The 17813-nt window shown below is 41.3% G+C and overlaps 1 protein-coding gene across 2 annotated transcripts; it reads left to right on the top strand.

The window, feature by feature from the left end:
• Positions 1–400: 400 nt before the first annotated feature.
• Positions 401–17278, top strand: EAPP (E2F associated phosphoprotein). Of its 2 annotated transcripts, XM_059710480.1 has the most exons (6): positions 403–592; positions 4651–4829; positions 7967–8062; positions 9726–9843; positions 11761–11874; positions 16739–17278. In XM_059710480.1, exons 1-6 carry the CDS (start codon positions 519–521, stop codon positions 17013–17015), a joined length of 858 nt encoding a protein of 285 aa, XP_059566463.1. In that variant the 5' UTR covers positions 403–518; the 3' UTR covers positions 17016–17278. The 2 variants fall into 2 exon arrangements, with proteins under 2 accessions (XP_059566472.1, XP_059566463.1); XM_059710489.1 differs by lacking the exons at positions 9726–9843; positions 16739–17278 and having other exon boundaries at positions 401–592; positions 11761–11831.
• The last annotated feature ends 535 nt before the right edge of the window (positions 17279–17813 follow it).

The raw sequence follows: 17813 nt of genomic DNA, 5'->3' as shown, positions 1-17813 counted from the left end.
AGCGTCTAGATTTCTGCTTTTCACATCACGGAATGAGGTGCCGCACGACGAGGATTACTATCCCGGTGGGTGATAAGGTGGCTGCTTCCAGGTAAGCCAGTAGTTCTCAACCTTCCTAATGCCCCGACCCTTTAAATACAGTTCCTCATGTTGTGACCCAACCATAAAATTATTTTCGTCGCCACTTCATAACTGTAATTTTGCTACTGTTATGAATCGTAATGTAAATATCTGCTATGCAGGATGTATTTAGGCGACCCCTGTGAAAGGGTCATTGGACCCAAAGGTTGAGAACCGCTGACAGAGACGGCTGCCCGCAGTGGCTGGATACACCCCTTCGCCCCGCCCCTCCCGCCCCCCCCCCCCCCCCGCCACTGGGACATTCTGCGCAGGCGCGCGGAGGTGGGGGCGGAGCGGAAGTGCAGGCGGAAGTGGAGGCCGCAGCGCCTTAGGAAAGGGGCCCCGGAGGAAACTACTCTGCGGCCGTCTGCGGACGGTGTAGGAGTGCGGAGGCCACCATGAACCGGCTCCAAGATGACTATGACCCCTACGCAGTTGAAGAGCCCAGCGATGAGGAGCCGGCTTTGAGCAGGTGCGCCCCGGCTCCGCCCGGCCCCCGGCCTCGGCCGCGGCCGGGCCGTAGCCTCCTCCCTGCGCCGCGCCGGCCGGCCTGTGCGGACCCTCGGCCCAGCGGCTCGGCCCCCGTCGCGCCCGCTGTCGCCTGCGGGCCGCCGAGGGGAGTTCGGTGAGGTCTTGCAGCCTCGGGGGAGGCGGGGCCGACCGGGGAAGGGGGCTGTTCGGGAATCCCGCGTAAGTCTTCCAAAGCCGCGTGATCGCATCCTGCCTCTGCAGCTTACGGGCAGTGTGAGCCAAGGCAAGTCGCTTCTCCTCGGTTTCTCATCTATAAGAAGGAAATATAATAAATATATCGTAAGTATGTTGTAAGGGTCGTGTCACTTAATGTGAGCTGACCAGCTAGAAGACTAACATGCCATAAACAGAAACAAGGGGATATTTAGCAGGGTTTTTTTGAGCACCTGTTATGTGCTTGCGCTGGGCCACAGAGACCAGTCATAAGATTTTTGCCTTTTACAGGTTTACAGTATAGTAGGGGAAATAATACACTTACCTTGCAAGATATATATATCTGGGAAATAAGCATGTATCTCGGAAGAGCATTGTAGAAAACGATCTTAGCTAGGCACCGACGAGGTTTTCGTGGGAATTTCCAAAAAGGAAGGACGTATCCTACCTGAGGGAAACTTGCAGTTTTGTTGGCAATAGATTTCCAGGCAAATTTAAGCCATTTCAGAGCTGTCAGCAGATCCAACTTATAACTTTAATACATTTCGTCGGATTGAGCTTTCTGTAAAACTGTCCTACTTTCAATCACAGTGTTTCCTTCCATTATCCTGGGGAGGGTCCTAGGCGTGGGCAATGCGGCTGCTGCGAAGGTTTCTGTTGTGGGGAGTGAGGACGGATTCCAGGATTCCCTGTGGAAGCTGACTTAAAGGGTCAGGTCTGTGAAAGGAAGTAGATAGAGGCTCCAATTAGTAATTCAGTTTGATTGGAATAGAGGAGTGTTTCCTGGACTTGAGTTATTCTGCCATTACCATCTCCATATGCACTTGTGTTATTTATTTAACATTTTTCTTTAAGTCAATTTACATTTTTGTAGTTAAGTATCTTCAAGAAAGCTTTATAATCCTGACACTTGTCACTTGTAAAGTAATGAAAAAAATAAATACTATGAAAACAAAACAATGCTTTAAGGCAGTATTGCCTGCTTGAGGCTCTGAATCCAATGCTTGTTTTAAAAAGGGAGATTGTGTTAGAGAGGTAAGAGGTACCTGTCAGGATTTGATTTTACTCCTCTTTATAAGATACTATTTTATAGCCTGTCACTGTTTCATGGAAGCTGGCAGAAGAGCTGAGACTCCTGGGTTACAGAAAACTCACAGCACAGCAGGCAGCATGAACATTATGTTGGTGTTGGTTGCTCTCCCTAACTTCAGCAGAGGTTATGCAAAGAGACCAAGACGGATGCTAACATTCAGTGGATTGGTATCCTGGCTGAGGACCACTTGAGCTTGGAATCTACCTCTTTGACAGCAGGCAGTAGATAAGCCTGCTCTTTGTCCTGGGAAGGGACATGTCCTCATCCATCAAGTTTTTTTTTTTTACTGCAAACAACCCTGAAAAATGGCCTGGGTAAAGAGTGTTGTGAACCTTGCATGCTAGCATACTCAACAAGAATATGCAGGGCCCATGACATTGCCTTGACTAGCAGTGCAAATGCTGAGACTTTTGAAATAATCACAAAGATTGAAGAAAATTTACAAAAAAGAATAACACTCTTGCCTTGTGTTTTAATTTTTTAAGTTAAACATTTTGTTCTTACAACTAGATTCACATGTTGTTGTAAGAAATAATACAGAGAGATTGTGTCCCCTTTACTCAGTTTCCCCCAATGTGAACATATTGCAAAACTAGTACAATATCACAACCGGGATATTGACATGAATACAGTCAAGTTACAGGACATTTCCATCAGCATGAGGATCGTTCATTTTCCCCACTTCCCGACCCCCATCCCCCACTTAACCTCTGGTAACTGCTAGTGTGTCCTCCATTTCTATAATTTTGTCCTTTTCAAAAAATATGTAAGTGGAATTCTGCGTATGTAACCTTTTGGAATTGGCTTTTTTCACTCAGCACAGTTCTCTGGAGATTCACCCCCATTTTCTTAGGTATTAATAGTTCATTTCTTTTTTTGCCGAAACCGGTTTGGGTCAGTGGATGGAGTGTCGGCCTGCGGACTGAAGGGTCCCAGGTTCGATTCCGGTCAGGGGCATGTGCCTGGGCTGCGGGCACATCCCCAGTGGGGGATGTGCAGGAGGCAGCTGATCGATGTTTCTCTCTCATCGATGTTTCTAACTCTCTATCTCTCTCACTTCCTCTCTGTAAAAAATCAATAAAATATATTTAAAAAAAATAGTTCATTTCTTTTTTTTATTGCTGAGTAATAGTCTGTGCTTAACCATTCACTCATTGAAGGACATCTTTCAAGTTTAGACTATTGTGAATAAAACTGCTATAAACATTCATGTATAGGTTTTTTTTAAACTTCACCTGTGGACATTTTTCCCATTGATTTTTAGAGAGTGGAAGGGAGAGGGAAAGACAGAGAGAACACTGATGTGAGAGAGACACATTGATTGGTTGCCTCCTGCATGCCCCTGAGCACGGCCGGTGGCTCCCGAGGTACATGCCCTGGACTGGAATCGAACCAGGGACCCTTCAGTCCACAGGCCAACGCTCTGTCCACTGAGCCAAACTGGCTAGGGCCATGTATAGGTTTTTGTGTACATACGCATTTTCATTTCTCTGGGATAAATGCCCAGGAGTTCAATTGCTGGTTGTATGGTAATTGTATGTTTAGTTTTATAAGAAACTGTCACGCTGTTTTCCATAGTGGTTGTACCATTTTACATTCCCACTAGCAGTGGCTTTAGTATTCTTTAATGGGCCATCGTCTATTCTGCTACTCATTAAAATAATCTATGTCCCACACTTTGGAAACGCTTAAATATAGAATAGATCAGGATTTCTCAACCTTGGCAGCATTGACATCTTGGGTCAGATATTGACATCTTGGGTTAAAATTAATTGTTGTGAATTGGATTTTTCTGATTTACTTTCTGCTAGAGGCTCAACAGCATTGTTTAGAAGGCAAAACTAGAGAACCAAAAACCAAGAATAGTCAGTAAGTATTCATCAGACCATGAGTAACTGAGCATTATTTAGAACTGCTTTGGGCATTTCAGATATTTCTGCTGATACCTGGTTTAATTTTGTCCCATTCCTATTGATGGGGAAACCCAGGCACAGAAAGCCAAGTAAATTGGCAGAAATTGCTCAGGAGAATTTGAGATATAATTTAGTTTTCTCTCTCTTTATAGTTCTCTGCAGCACTGTGCCTTTTATTTTTTTTTTATTTTTAAATATATTTTTATTGATTTCAGAGAGGAAGGGAGAGGGAGAGACAGAAATATCAATGATGAGAGAGAATCATTGATCGGCTGCTTCCTGCACACCCCCTACTGGGGACGAGCCCGGAAACCTTGGCATGTGCCCTGACTGGGAATTAAATTGTGACCCCCTGGTTCTTAGGTTGACACTCAACCACTGAACCACACTGGCTGGGCATTTTAGGTTTAATTTAAATGTCTTGAGTTTTAAAACACTGTGGAGTAAATTTTTCATTGCTGAAAAAATTAGAATTGGTGCAATCCTGGAAAGCAGTGTGATAATTCAAGAAGTCAGATGTTTGTATCTAATTCTAGACATTCATCCTTAGGAATTAAACAAAGTTATATGTACAAAGGTGTTCATTATAGTGTTTAATAGCAAAGAGCTAGAAATAAATGTACAGCTTTTACAAGAGGAAGTGTTATGCTAACATTAAAAAATATATTTGGAAATATACAAAATGGTTGATCTATTAAGTGAGAATAGCTCTGTGTAATATGCCAGATAAATCAAATGCAACCTTATAAACTTAAACTTGTTGGGCAGTGAGGTGATGGGAGTTGTAAGTTATTTTAATTCTTTAATATTCATATTCTTTATGATTTAAATTTATATTAGTTCTGAAGATGAAGTGGATGTGCTTTTACATGGAACTCCTGACCAAAAACGAAAACTCATCAGAGAATGTCTTACTGGAGAAAGTGAATCTAGTGAAGATGAATTTGAAAAAGAAATGGAAGCTGAATTAAATTCCACCATAAAAACAATGGAAGTCAAATTATCCTCCCTGGAAACAGGTAAACTTTTAGTTAGATTTCAATAAAGATATTTTTACAAGCTCCGTATGGGCAAGAACCTTGTTTGTGCTCTTTTGTGTCCCCAGAACCCTCAGTAGGTACTCAGTAAGTAAGTAAATAAATAAATACCATATATATGTATGTATTTTTAAATGGATAAGCTGAATTTTTTAAAAAAATTCTTACTGATTTTTTAAAAAATAATATATTTTTATTGATTTCAGAGAGAAAGGGAGAGGGAGAGAGAGATAGAAACTGAGAGAGAATCATTGATCCGCTGCCTCCTGCATGCCCTCTACTGGGGATCAAGCCCACAACCCGGTTCTGTGCCCTTGACTGGAATTGAACCTGAGACCCTTCAGTTTGCAGGCCGATGATCTATCCACTGAGGCAAACCAGCTAGGGCAGTGGTTCTCAACCTTCTGGCCCTTTAAATACAGTTCCTCATGTTGTGACCCAACCATAAAATTATTTTCGTTGCTACTTCATAACTGTAATGTTGCTACTGTTATGAATCGTAATGTAAATATCTGATATGCAGGATGGTCTTAGGCGACCCCTGTGAAAGGGTCGTTCGACCGCCAAAGGGGTTGCGACCCACAGGTTGAGAACCTCTGAGCTAGGGCTTTTTTTTTAAGAGAGTGGGGAAGGGACAGAGAGAGAGATACATCAATGTGAGAGGGAAACATTGATTGGCTGCCTTCTGCATGCCCCCTACTCAGGATTGAGCCCAAAACCCATGCATGTTCCCTGACTGGGAATCTAACCAGCAATCTTTTGGTGCCTGGGACAATGCCCAGCCAGCTGAGCCACATGGGCTAGGGCAACTCAGTAAATATTTATTGAGTGAATGGATAAATGTGTTTGGCAACCTGAGCATAGTTTTCTTTGATGACTAGTGAAGAAGTTTTCTGTGTTGTTGGAAAGATATTATTTAATACTGTTTATTTGCATAATTTCCTTTTGTAATTTTTACCCCAGGAGAAAAAAATAAGCAGGTTTATAGAAGTATATTTAGGGTTATATAGCACTGTCAGCACAAATTCCTATCTTATTAAGTAATGAAACATTTCATTTTCATATGTAAACTGTATCTGACTCAAACACTGATTTGTGATAGTAGGACTCCTCAGCATTGGTTTCCATGTTGATATGCTATGTATTAACTGTGAAGAAAGTGTGTCCTATCTAATAAAAGACAAAAAGGATAATTGACTATACCTTCACTATGCTTCCCATAGGCTAATCAAGGCGATATGCAAATTAACTGCCAAGAAAGATGGTGGTTAACCGCCAACAAAATTGGCGGTTAATTTGCATACATAGCCGCAATGATGGGAGGCGAAAGGGGAAGGATGGTGATCAGAAACCCAGGCGGCAGGCAAGAGCCGGGAGGCAGGGCAAAGGCAGACCCCCAGCGGGGACACACACACACACACACACACACACACACACACACACACGACGCCTGCTCCGAGCCTCTGCTGCCAGACGATGGCCGTCAGTAGGACATCCACTGAGGGCTCCCGGACTGAGGGGCAGGCTGGGCTGAGGGAACCCCCACCCCCAAGTGCTTGAATTTCGTGCACCGGGCCTCTAGTCCTATCTAATAAAAGAGAAAAATGGTAATTGGCATACGACGATACCCTTTTCATTGGCTAATCAGGGCTATATGCAAATTAACTGCCAACTATGATTGGCAGTTAACTGCCAACAAGATGGCGGTTAATTTGCATATGTAGGCACAATGCAGGGAGGCGAAAGGGAAATCAGGAAGAAGCCCCCTGCCACTGACAGTGATCGGAAACCCAGGGGGGAGCTAAGAGCTGGGGGGCAGGGCAAAGGCGGCCCCGGGGCCGCCTTTGCCCTGCCCCCCAGCCATGATCAGAGAATCAGGTGCCTTTTCCGCCCTGGCCAGTGATAGCAGGAAGTAGGGGTGGAGCCAGCGATGGGAGCTGGGCACGGTCGAAGCTGGCAGTCCCGGGAGCTAGGGGTCCCTTGCCTGGGCCTAAAGCGGAGCCCACGATCGCGGGGCCGCTGCAGCTGCGGGTCCCCGCTGCCCGGGCCAGACGCCTAGGCCAGAGGCATCCTGCAGGGGCAGGGGCGGAGCCTGCAAATGCGGGGAGCTGGGGGTCCCCTGCCCAGGCCTGACACCTCTGCCGGAGGCCTCAGGCCCGGTTAAGGGGCTGATCCGGTGATTGGTGATCAGAGGGTGATGAGGGTCAACTCCTCTGGCCGAGGCATCAGGCCTGGGCGGGGGGCTGAGCCGGGGATTGGGGGGATATGATGGTCCCCTTGCCCAGGCCTGAAGCCTGGGTCAGAGGCGTCAGGCTTGGGCGGGGGGTGGAGCAAGCGATCAGAGGGAGATGGGGGTCCCCTGCCCAGGCATGATTCCTGGGCCAGAGGCCTCAGGCCTGAGCGGGGGCCAGAGCCAGTGATCACGGGGAGATGGGGGTCCCCTGTCCAAGCCTGACACCTCTGGCGGAGGCGTCAGGCCTGGGCAAGGGGCCGATCAGGCGATTGGAGGGTGATGGGGGTCTACGCCTGAGGGCTCCCAGTATGTGAGAGGGGGCAGGCTGGGCTGAGGGACACTCCCCCACACACCCCCCCAGTGCACGAATTTCGTGCACCGGGCCCCTAGTATGATAATAAAAGCAAAAGCAGATTTTAAGAGGAAGAATTAGGATGCAGGCATATGATGACATAAATATAGGTAATGTCATAGCACTAGGCACAAATGAGTCCTTGAGTCATTCTCCTGCCTCTCTGTAGAGCTCTTACTCTCTTTTTCCTGAACTTCCTTTAAAACAAGTTGTTTATTCCCTGTTCTCCACAGTATATTGCATGGCTGAAAGGTAGAGCTATGTATGCTGGCAACCTGAAAATAGGCTATTTAATTACATTTGTGGGAAGGGAGAGAAAAAATAATCCCATGATCTGGAACATTTAATCAGGAGGGGCAGCTCTCTGTAATGCATGGGCACCAATCTAGTAAGTCATTGATTTGGAAATATTTTTCATCCAAATGAGATTGGGAATGAGTAGAGATTACTTTGAAGTGATGGAAGAACATATGGAGATTTTTTCTTGTCAATTATGTAAGGTTTAGTTTGTAAACTTCCCTATGGTTTGAACAGGGTCTTCTTCAGGAAATGGGAAAGTTGGAACAGCTTCCACAAAGTACTATGATGATATATATTTTGATTCTGATTCTGAGGATGAAGACAAAACAAGTAAGTAAAATGTTTACCAGGTTTAGCAGTTATATTTTATGAAAAAAAGTTTATCTAGGAATTATTTTGTATTAGGATTTCCCTATGTTTGATTTTTTTCAAAGAAATTGCAGGCTGCTGATGTGAAAACAAAAGCAGGATCGATGAATAGGAACAGGTGTGGTACAAATACTGAACTGTAATGTTGTACACCTTGAAATATATATAACCTCGTATACCAATTTTACCACCAAAAAAAAAGAACAGATGGGAACGCAGACATATGCGGACCAACACTGGCACTGTATAGGCACAGCTCGGGAAAGGGCGAGTATGTTCCAACTCAGGGCTCTTGGCCCCCCCTCTTCTCTCAGGTTTCCTAGCACAGCAACATTTGTTTTCACACCTGCTAATAGTTTCTATATTTTTTTTACCCCCCTTGCAGAATTCTCCCTAACTTGATTTAAAAAAATATATAATTTTATTGCTTTCAGAGAAGAAGGGAGAGGGAGAGAGAGTGTGAAACATCAGTGATGAGAGAGAATCATTGATTGGCTGCCTCCTGCACACCCCACACTGGGGATCAAGCCCACAACCAGGGCATGTGCCCCCAACCAGAACCCTTCAGTCCTCAGGCCAACGCTCTATCCACTGAGTCAAACCATCTAGGGCTCGTTTTTTCTTAAAATTTAACCTCTATTCTTTGGAATTGGTTTTGTATAACATTTGAGTGAAGATGAACATATTGACAAGACCTAAAACTAATTTACTATATCAGTAATTACACTGGAATACACAAATAATAAATTTATTTGGTAAAGTAATAATTTTATATATTATTAAATATTGACGTGCTCAAGCACACTTCAGTCCACAGGCCGACGCTGTAGCCACTGAGCCAAATGTACTTCATCCTCAAGTACATTTTAAAAGTCTAGTATATATGGATGACCATATTTTTTTCCATTCACTTGAAATTTTTTTTTATGATTTCAGTAGTATTTTATATATGGGAACTTGTAGAAAATTTAGATGTCAAAAATAGTTTCTATTCTTGCTTTGCTTTGAGTAGCCTTTTTGGACTCAGAATTTTCATTATTTAAATACCAGTTTGAGATACCAGTTTCAGTGAAAAAAGTTTTGCCTCCTCTGTCATCTTCTTTTTAATGCCTTGTTAATTGGGCAAGAACTGTACTTGGAGGAATAGTTAAAAATTTTTAAAAGGAAAATATAAATAGAAAAAATATGTAGCTTAGGAAATGGGATTCTTCATTCTGTATTAAAAAGGTATGAACTTTAACACTGGTTGGTTTGCTCGTGGTGAGTGTAGCCTGAGGACTGAAAGGTCTTGGGTTCGATTCCAGGTCATGTTCTTCGGTTGCAGGTTCCCCAGTCCCGGTAGGGGTGCGTGCAGGAGGCTGCCAATTGATGTGTCTCTCACATAGATATTTCTCCCCCTCCCTTTCCTCCCCCCCAGCCCCCGGTCTCCCTCCCCCTCCCCTCGCCCACCCCTCCCCTCCCCCTCCCCTCCCCCTCCCCTCCCCCTTCCCTCCCTCTCCCTTTCTCTCTCCATTCCACTCTCTTTAGAAATCAATGGAAAAAATATCCTCAGGTGAGGATTTTAAAAAAAAGTGTGAACTTTAGACATGCTACTTAGCCATATCCTTAACATTTTTGAAATTAGCACAGGTGACCAAGAGAAAAAAGAAGAAACGACACAGGATTCTAACAAATGATGAATTACTGTATGATCCTGAAAAAGATAACAGAGATCAGGCCTGGGTTGATGCACGGAGAAGAGGGTAAGAACTTAAATTTAATATTTAGAATCTTGAGAGAAAATGATTAAAAGATAATCTCACTATATTCACATTTTGAATGTATATGTATATAGATGTACATAAAGAAGTTTGAGAACAAACTGCTGAATACTTGATTTTGAAAATAAAGCAAATTTCAGTCAGAAAGTTGATTTTTAAAAAAAATATACATTTTATTGATTTTTTACAGAGAGGAAGGGAGAGGGATGGAGAGTTAGAAACATCCATGAAAGAGAAACATGGATCATCTATCTCCTGCATACTCCCTACTGGGGATGTGCCTGCAACCAAGGTATATGCCCTTGACCGGAATCGAACCTGGGACTCTTCAGTCCACAGGCCGACGCTAGCCACTGAGCCAAACTGGTCAGGGCAGAAAGTTGATTTTTAAAAAAACTTTTGAATTCAAACTGTTGTAGTCAGTCTCTTCATTCAAGAACCAAAAATGGCCCTGGCTGGCTTGGCTCGGTGGATAGAGCGTTGGCCTGCAGACTGAAGGGTCGCGGGTTTGATTCCGATCAGGGGCATGTGCCTGGGTTGTGGGCTTGATCTCCAGTGTGGGGGGCATGCTGGAGGCAGCTGATCAGTGATTCTCTCTCATCATTGATGTTTCTATCTCTCCCTCTCCTTTCTTCTCTGAAATAAAAAAAAATATATTAAAAAGAAAAGAACCAAAATGAATAAAAAAATATAGACACAATTTAAATCTACTGTGGTTTTTGGAAGGAAGTCGCTATGTGCAGCCCAGACTTAAGGAGTAGTGAGTTATGAGGGAGAGTATCTTCATAAGTTATTTGTAATTCTGTATGGGAGATTTGTCTCTTCTTCCTCATTTATGTATTCAGTCATTTACATCAGCATGGACTCACGAGAACTTATACTTTGGGTTAAAATCCAGTACTACTTTTTTTTTTTTTTTAAATCTAATTGCTTTAGTTTTGGCCATTGGGAGTGCTTTCAGTTGGCTCCTGTGCCCCTTAGACATACCTACTGCATTGGGTTTTTCTTTTCTTTTCTTTTTTTTTTTTTAAATATATATTTCTTTATTGATTTCAGAGAGGAAGGGAGAAGGAGAGAGAGATAGAAACATCAGTGATGAGAGAGAATCATTGATTGGCTGCCTCCTGCACACCCCCTACTGGGGAACGAGCCCGCAACCCAGGCATGTGCCCTCAGCCGGAATCGAACCTGGGACCCTTCAGTCCGCAGGCTGACGCTCTATCCACTGAGCCAAGCCGGCTAGGGCTTCTTTTCTTTTTTTTTCTAAATATATTTTTATTGATTTCAGAGAGGAAGGGAGAGGGAGCGAGGTATAGAAACATCAATGATGAGAGATGCTCATTGATCGGCTGCCTCCTGCATGCTCCACACTAGGGATCAAGCCCAAAATCCAGGCATGTGCCCTGACTGGGAATCAAACCATGACCTCCTGGTTCATAGGTTGACTCTCAACCACAGAGCCAGGCTGGCCGGGCAGATTTTTCTTTTTTCTCTTAGCACTTCCTTACTTTCTGGCACTACAAGATGCTTCAGGTTCATCTTGTATGCCCCATTCCTAGAATTAACCAATTTTCTGAGGATTACTGATTACTTGATTACTTTTTTTTTTTTTTATTGATTTTTCACAGAGAGAAAGGGAGAGGGACAGAGAGTTAGAAACATCGATGAGAGAAACATTGATCAGCTGCCTCCTGCACACCCCCCACTGGGGATGTGCCCGCAACCAAGGTACATGCCCCTGACCGGGCTCGAACCCGGGACCCTTCAGTCCGCAGGCCGAGGCTCTATCCACTGAGCCAAACCGGTCAGGGCTACTTGATTACTTTTATTGGAGAGTAGCATTAGAAATCAAGTTCTGGTTTTAATGTGTCTTCCCTCTACTTTCATTTTCTGTTCAAGATACCATGGTTTTGGAATACAGAGGCCACGTCAACAACAACAGCCTGTTCCAAATAGTGATGCTGTCTTGAATTGCCCTGCCTGCATGACCACACTGTGTCTTGATTGTCAAAGGTAACAGATAAAGGCTAACAATACATTGCACATATGCACAAAACAATAAAAACAAAACTTGGTGGGTCTTTTTTAAAATCTGAAGTAGACTTGCCAAAACCGGTTTGGCTCAGTGGATAGAGCATCGGCCTGCGGACTGAAAGGTTCCAGGTTCGATTCCGGTCAAGGTCATGTACCTGGGTTGCGGGCACATCCGCAGTAGGAGATGTGCAGGAGGCAGCTGATCGGTGTTTCTCTCTCATCGATGTTTCTAACTATCTCTCTCCCTTTCTCTCTGTAAAAAATCAATAAAATATATAAAAAATAAAAAATAAAATCTGAAGTAGACTTTTGAGGTAGTTAGGAATTCTGGGCTTGTGCCCTTGACCATAATCAAACCCGGGACCCTTCAGTCTGTAGGCTGATGTTCTATCCACTGAGCCAAACCAGCTAGGGCTGTTCTTTTACTATTGAGTTGTATGAGTTCCTTGTATATTTTTACTATAACCCCTTATCAGATAGTATATGACTTGCAAATATTTTCTCCTATTTTGTAGGTTATCTTTTTATTTTGTTGATTGTTTCTTTGCTATGCAGAAGCTTTTTAGTTTTATGTAGCCCTGCTTGTTTATTTTCGCTTTTATTACTTGTGCTTTTGCTGTTATATTAAAAAAACATTTCTAAGACAAAGGTTAAGGAACTTTTCCAATTTTCTTCTAGGACAGTGGTTCTCAACCTTCTGGCCCTTTAAATACAGTTCCTCATGTTGTGACCCAACCATAAAATTATTTTCGTTGCTATTTCATAACTGTAATGTTGCTACTGTTATGAATCGTAATGTAAATATCTGATATGCAGGATGGTCTTAGGCGCCCCCTGTGAAAGGGTCGTTCGACCGCCAAAGGGGTCGCGACCCACAGGTTGAGAACCGCTGTTCTAGGAGTTTTACAATTTCAGGCCTGATATTTAAGTCTTTAATCCATTTAAAATTAATTTTTGTGAGTGGTGTATAATAGGGGTACAGTTTTATTCATTTGCATGTGAACATTCACTTTTCCCAATAGTGTTTATTGAAGAGACTTATCTTTTCCATATTGAATATTCTTGGCTTCCTTGTCAAATATTGGTTATATGTTGTGGCTTTATTTCTGGGCTCTCACTTGATTCTGTTCTGTTGATCTATGGGTCTATTTTTATTCCATTCCCATACTGTTTATGCCATTTCTATACTCTAGCTTTGAAATTAGGAAGTGTGATGCTTCCAGCTTTGCTCTTTTTAAAAAAAAAAAAATTTTTTTTTTTATTTATTTCAGGGAGGAAGGGAGAAAGAGAGAGAGATAGAAACATCAATGATGAGAGAGAATCATTGTTTGGCTGCCTACTGCATGCCCCCTCCTGGGGATTGAGCCACAACCTAGTCGTGTGCCATTGACCAGAATCGAACCTGGAACCTTTCAGTCTGCAGGCCAACACTCTATCCACTTAGCCAAACCAGCTAGGGCCAGTTTTGTTCTTCTTTTTCAAGATGACTTTGACAATTCAGTCTTTCGTGGTTCCATATAAATTTTAGGATGGTTTTTTCTATTACTGTGAAAAATGCCATTGGAATTTGATAGGGATTGCATTGAATCTATAGATGGCTTTGGGTAGTATGGATATTTTAACAGTATTAATTCTTTCAGTCTCTGAACACAGGATATCTTTCAATTTATTTGTGTTTTTTTTTTTTCTTCAATTTCTTTCATCAATGTCTTAGAGTTTTCAGTGTATAGATTTTTCACCTCCTTGGTTAAATTTATTCCTAAGTATTTTATTATTTTTGATGCTATTATTGTGAATAGGATTGTTTTCTTAATTTTTTTTTCAGATAGTTGTTAGTATATAGAAACACAATAGAGTTTTGTATATTAATTTTGTATTCTGCAACTTTACTGAATTTGTTTATTCTAATGTGGTTTTTTTTGATGGAGTCTTTAGGTTTTTTTTTATATATATGATTATGTCATCTGCAAACAGAGACAATTTCACTTCTTCCTTTCTTATTTGGATACCTTTTATTTCTTTTTCTTGCCTGATTGCTCTGGCCTGGACTTTCACTACTATGTTGGTTAGGAGTGGTGACAGTGAACATTCTTACCTTGTTTTCCATTTTAATTATTTTAAGTGTACAATTCAGTGACATTAACTACAATCACCATATTGTGCAGCCATCACCACTATTTATTTCCAGAAGATTTTCGTCATTCCAAACAGAAACTGTATCCATTAAACAATAATTCCCCATTCTTCACCCGCACTGCCCCAGCCTCTGATAATTTCTGTTTTACTTTCCTTTTGGGATTGTTCATTGCTGGTGTGCAGAAATGCAGCAAACTTTTGCATGTTGATTTTGTACCCTACAACTCTGCTGACTTAGTTTATTAGCACTTATACTTTTTCTGTGTAATCTAGAGTTTTCTACGTATAAGATCATGTCATTTGTGAACAAAGATAACTTTACGTCTTCCTTTGTATACCTTTTATTTTATTTTTCTTACCAAATTGCTCTGATTATAATTTCCAATACAATGTTGAATAGAAGTGGTGGAAGCAGGTATTTTTGTCTTTTTTCTGATCTTAGAGGAAAAGTTTTCAGTCTTTCATCAGTGAGTATGATGCTAGCTATGGGTTTTTCATACGTGGTATTTATTTTATTGAGGAAATTTTCTTCTATTCCTAGCTTGTTGGGTATTTTATTTTATTTATTGTTTTAGAATCCTCACCTGAGGATATTTTTTCCATTTGATTTTCAGTCAGAGTGGAAGAGAGGGGAGAGAGAGAGCAATATTGATGTGAGAGAGACACATTGATTGGTTGCCTCCTGCACATGCCCTGACCTGGCCGGAACCCACAACCAAGGTATATGCCCTTGATGGAGAATTGAATCCTCGACCCTTTGGTCTGTGGGCCAACGCTCTAACAACTGAGCCAAATTGGCCAGGCCTTATTGGGTGTTTTCATCATGAAAGCATGTTGAATTTTATCAAATTTTCTGCATCATTTGAGATGATCAAGTTTTGTCCCGTCCCCCCCTTCATTCTATTAATCCAAATATAGTCATCTCTTGGTGTTGGAGGGAGATTGATTCCAGGCCATGCTCCCACCCCCTCCATCCCAGTGGATACTAAAATCTACGGATGCTCCAGACCCTTATACTATGAAATAGCACAGAACAGTGCACACATTTTGGCCCTTGGCATTTATGGGTTTCCAATTGCAGGTTGAAAATACTGTTTTCTATCTGCAATTGGTTGAATCTGAGGATGCGAAACTAGCAGACATGGAGGGTTGACTGTATACTCTCTGCCTTTTTCTTTCCTCTTTTCCTCTGTTGGTAGTCTTATAAATGCCTAGCTTAGTCCGTGTTCTCAATCAAGTTAACTGAAACTAAGTGATGCCGGAGCGGAGGATTTGCTCTAGGACAGTGATGGCGAACCTTTGAGCTGTCAGCATTTTGAAAAACCCTAATTTAATTCTGGTGCCGTGTCACATATAGAATTTTTTTGATATTTGCAACCATAGTAAAACAAAGACATATTTTTGATACTTATATTATATATTTAAATGCCATTTAACAAAGAAAAATCAACCAAAAAAATGAGTTTGCGTGTCACTTCTGACACGCGTGCCATAGGTTCACCATCACTGCTCTCGGAGCTAATGAGGAGCTAGATACATGTTATTCTTATTCACTACCTGGAAGTTTCTGATCTGCAACAATTAACTTATGTACTTTCCATATGAACCCTTGAACTTTTTGTATATAAATTGGACACCTAGAATATGTTTATGAAATGAAGAAAAAGTAAAATGTCTTTGTACTTAAGTTGCTTCTTTCAAATTAAACCATGTTACGGGGTTTCTATACTCAAAAGAAGTTGCTTTATAATCTAACAGTAGAAATTTTCCTTGGTAAAAATTGTGTTCCACATTAATACAGGATTCCAATACAGTGGAGTATAAATGAAATTTTTTATAGTCTTACTTGGAGAAGCACCAGCTTGCACAGTCTAAGTTACCAGTGGTGGTGATTGTAGCAGAGGTCAACATTTGGAACTAATGAAGGCATAACTGGAGTTCACTGTTTTTAGCCAGATATTTCTGTTGCATGAAATTTAAAGGGAAGAAAGTAAGGCAACTTATTAAGTGGGGAAAGAAGTAGAAAAATATTAAGTATTTGAGGGTAACAAAGGAAGCATTATCTTTTTTTTTTTTTAATCCTTACCTGAGGATATGTTTATTGATTTTAGAGAGAGAGAGGGAGAGGAAGAGGCAGAAAGAGAAGCATCGATGTGAGAGAGACACATTGATTGGTTGCTTTACGCACTTGTCCTGACCAGGGTCGGGATGGAACCTGCAACCCAAGTACATGCTGTTGGTGGTGTGCAGAATTGAACCCATGACCCTTTAGTGTGTGGGCCGTCTCTCTAACCATGTAGCAACATGAGCCAGGGCTCTTTAAGCTTTTAAAACTAGCTTTTACTGAAATGGTGACCAGAACGGCACCACTTGTAATGAGAAGAGGGCAGAGTCTCAGGTCACAATAGAAACAGCCAAAGATAATTTAAATATTACCTCTCAAGTTTCCTACAATTTATCTTTTTAAGTTTGAAGAGCATATCAATTTTTTTTTTCCCTGAGGTAAAGTTACTTATGCACCATTATCTATTAATAAGTTTCTTCCTATTTTTAAAAAAGCTCTTAACATTTCTGTAAGTTTCCCATTTTGTTCTTATATCTTTACTTTGGTTGGTATTTCAGTAATTTTTGGTGTCATATTTTATCTAAATGGATAACTATTAAAATAAAACATAAATATACATTCTCCATTTTATTTCCCTCTTAGGCATGAATCATACAAAACTCAGTATAGAGCAATGTTTGTGATGAATTGTTCTGTCAACAAAGAGGAGGTTCTAAGATATAAAACCCCAGAGAACAGGAAGAAAAAGCGAGGCCGTAAGAAGATGCGGGCTAACCATGAAGATGCTGCAGAGCAGACAGATACAGAAGTGGAAGAAATCTATCACCCAGTTATGTGCACCGAATGTTCCACTGAAGTGGCAGTCTATGACAAGGATGAAGTCTTTCATTTTTTCAATGTTTTGGCAAGCCATTCCTAATAGCTAAGTTTGCATTTAATTGCCCAATACTGTATGTAAGGCAAATATGACAGTTATTTTCCTCCTGCCTATTAAGTGACATTCTGAGTGGTTATTTGAGGAAGCAGTGTTTTATTTTTGAAAGAGAATGGATACCAACCTTCACCTTTCCCCCTTCTTTAAAAAAATTTCCCCTAGCTCTGTTGAGACTGATTATTCAATCCCTTTTTGATGGACTTTGGAAACTTGGGGCTTTTTATTTATTAAAGTTCTTTAGAATTAAAGTGTTCTGGAGTTGTAAGTAATCTGTTTTAGAGTGTTATTTTTTATTTTAGACATACCCTTGGTGTGATTAAACTGGAAACTATTTACTGACTTCTGTATGTATTGGTTTTGCTAAGAAGTATCTTTATTTTCCTTCTGCCCCATAGGGTGGAGTGACAATGTTTAGCAACTGTTACAATGACATGGAGTTAGTATTGCTGGCTGCTTTGAGTAATTAATGTAGGCTTCCTTAAAAGGATTGTACTTACTAGTATTTTAAACTTAATGAATTAACATAGTGAAATAGAAATTTGTGGTGAGGAAGAGCAGCCTCAGCCTCCAGCCATAGATTTAAAAATCCTCTTGCTACCCCTTGTATCTGCTGTTTATTCCAGAATTTCTGTTGCTGGCAACCAAGTGTTTTTCTTGTTTTTGTTATTAAGTACATCAGTGATTTTCAACATTTTTTCCTCTCATGGCACACATAATCTAATTACTAAAATTCTGCTGCACACCAAAAAATATTTTTTGCTGATATGAAAAAAAAAGGTATAC

The sequence above is a fragment of the Myotis daubentonii genome, chromosome 1 (genome assembly GCF_963259705.1).
Source record: "Myotis daubentonii chromosome 1, mMyoDau2.1, whole genome shotgun sequence".
NCBI lineage: Eukaryota > Metazoa > Chordata > Mammalia > Chiroptera > Vespertilionidae > Myotis > Myotis daubentonii.
The sequence above is the reverse complement of the archived record's forward strand: the minus strand, read 5'-3'. Positions and strand labels throughout refer to the sequence as shown.

Bases quoted from the DNA above. Each gene is read 5' to 3' on its own strand.
- EAPP (XM_059710480.1), top strand. From the start codon at position 519: ATGAACCGGCTCCAAGATGACTATGACCCCTACGCAGTTGAAGAGCCC. The intron at 593-4,650 runs GTGCGCCCCGGC...AATTTATATTAG, and splicing joins GAGGAGCCGGCTTTGAGCAG to TTCTGAAGATGAAGTGGATG. The intron at 9,844-11,760 runs GTAAGAACTTAA...TTTCTGTTCAAG, and splicing joins GTTGATGCACGGAGAAGAGG to ATACCATGGTTTTGGAATAC.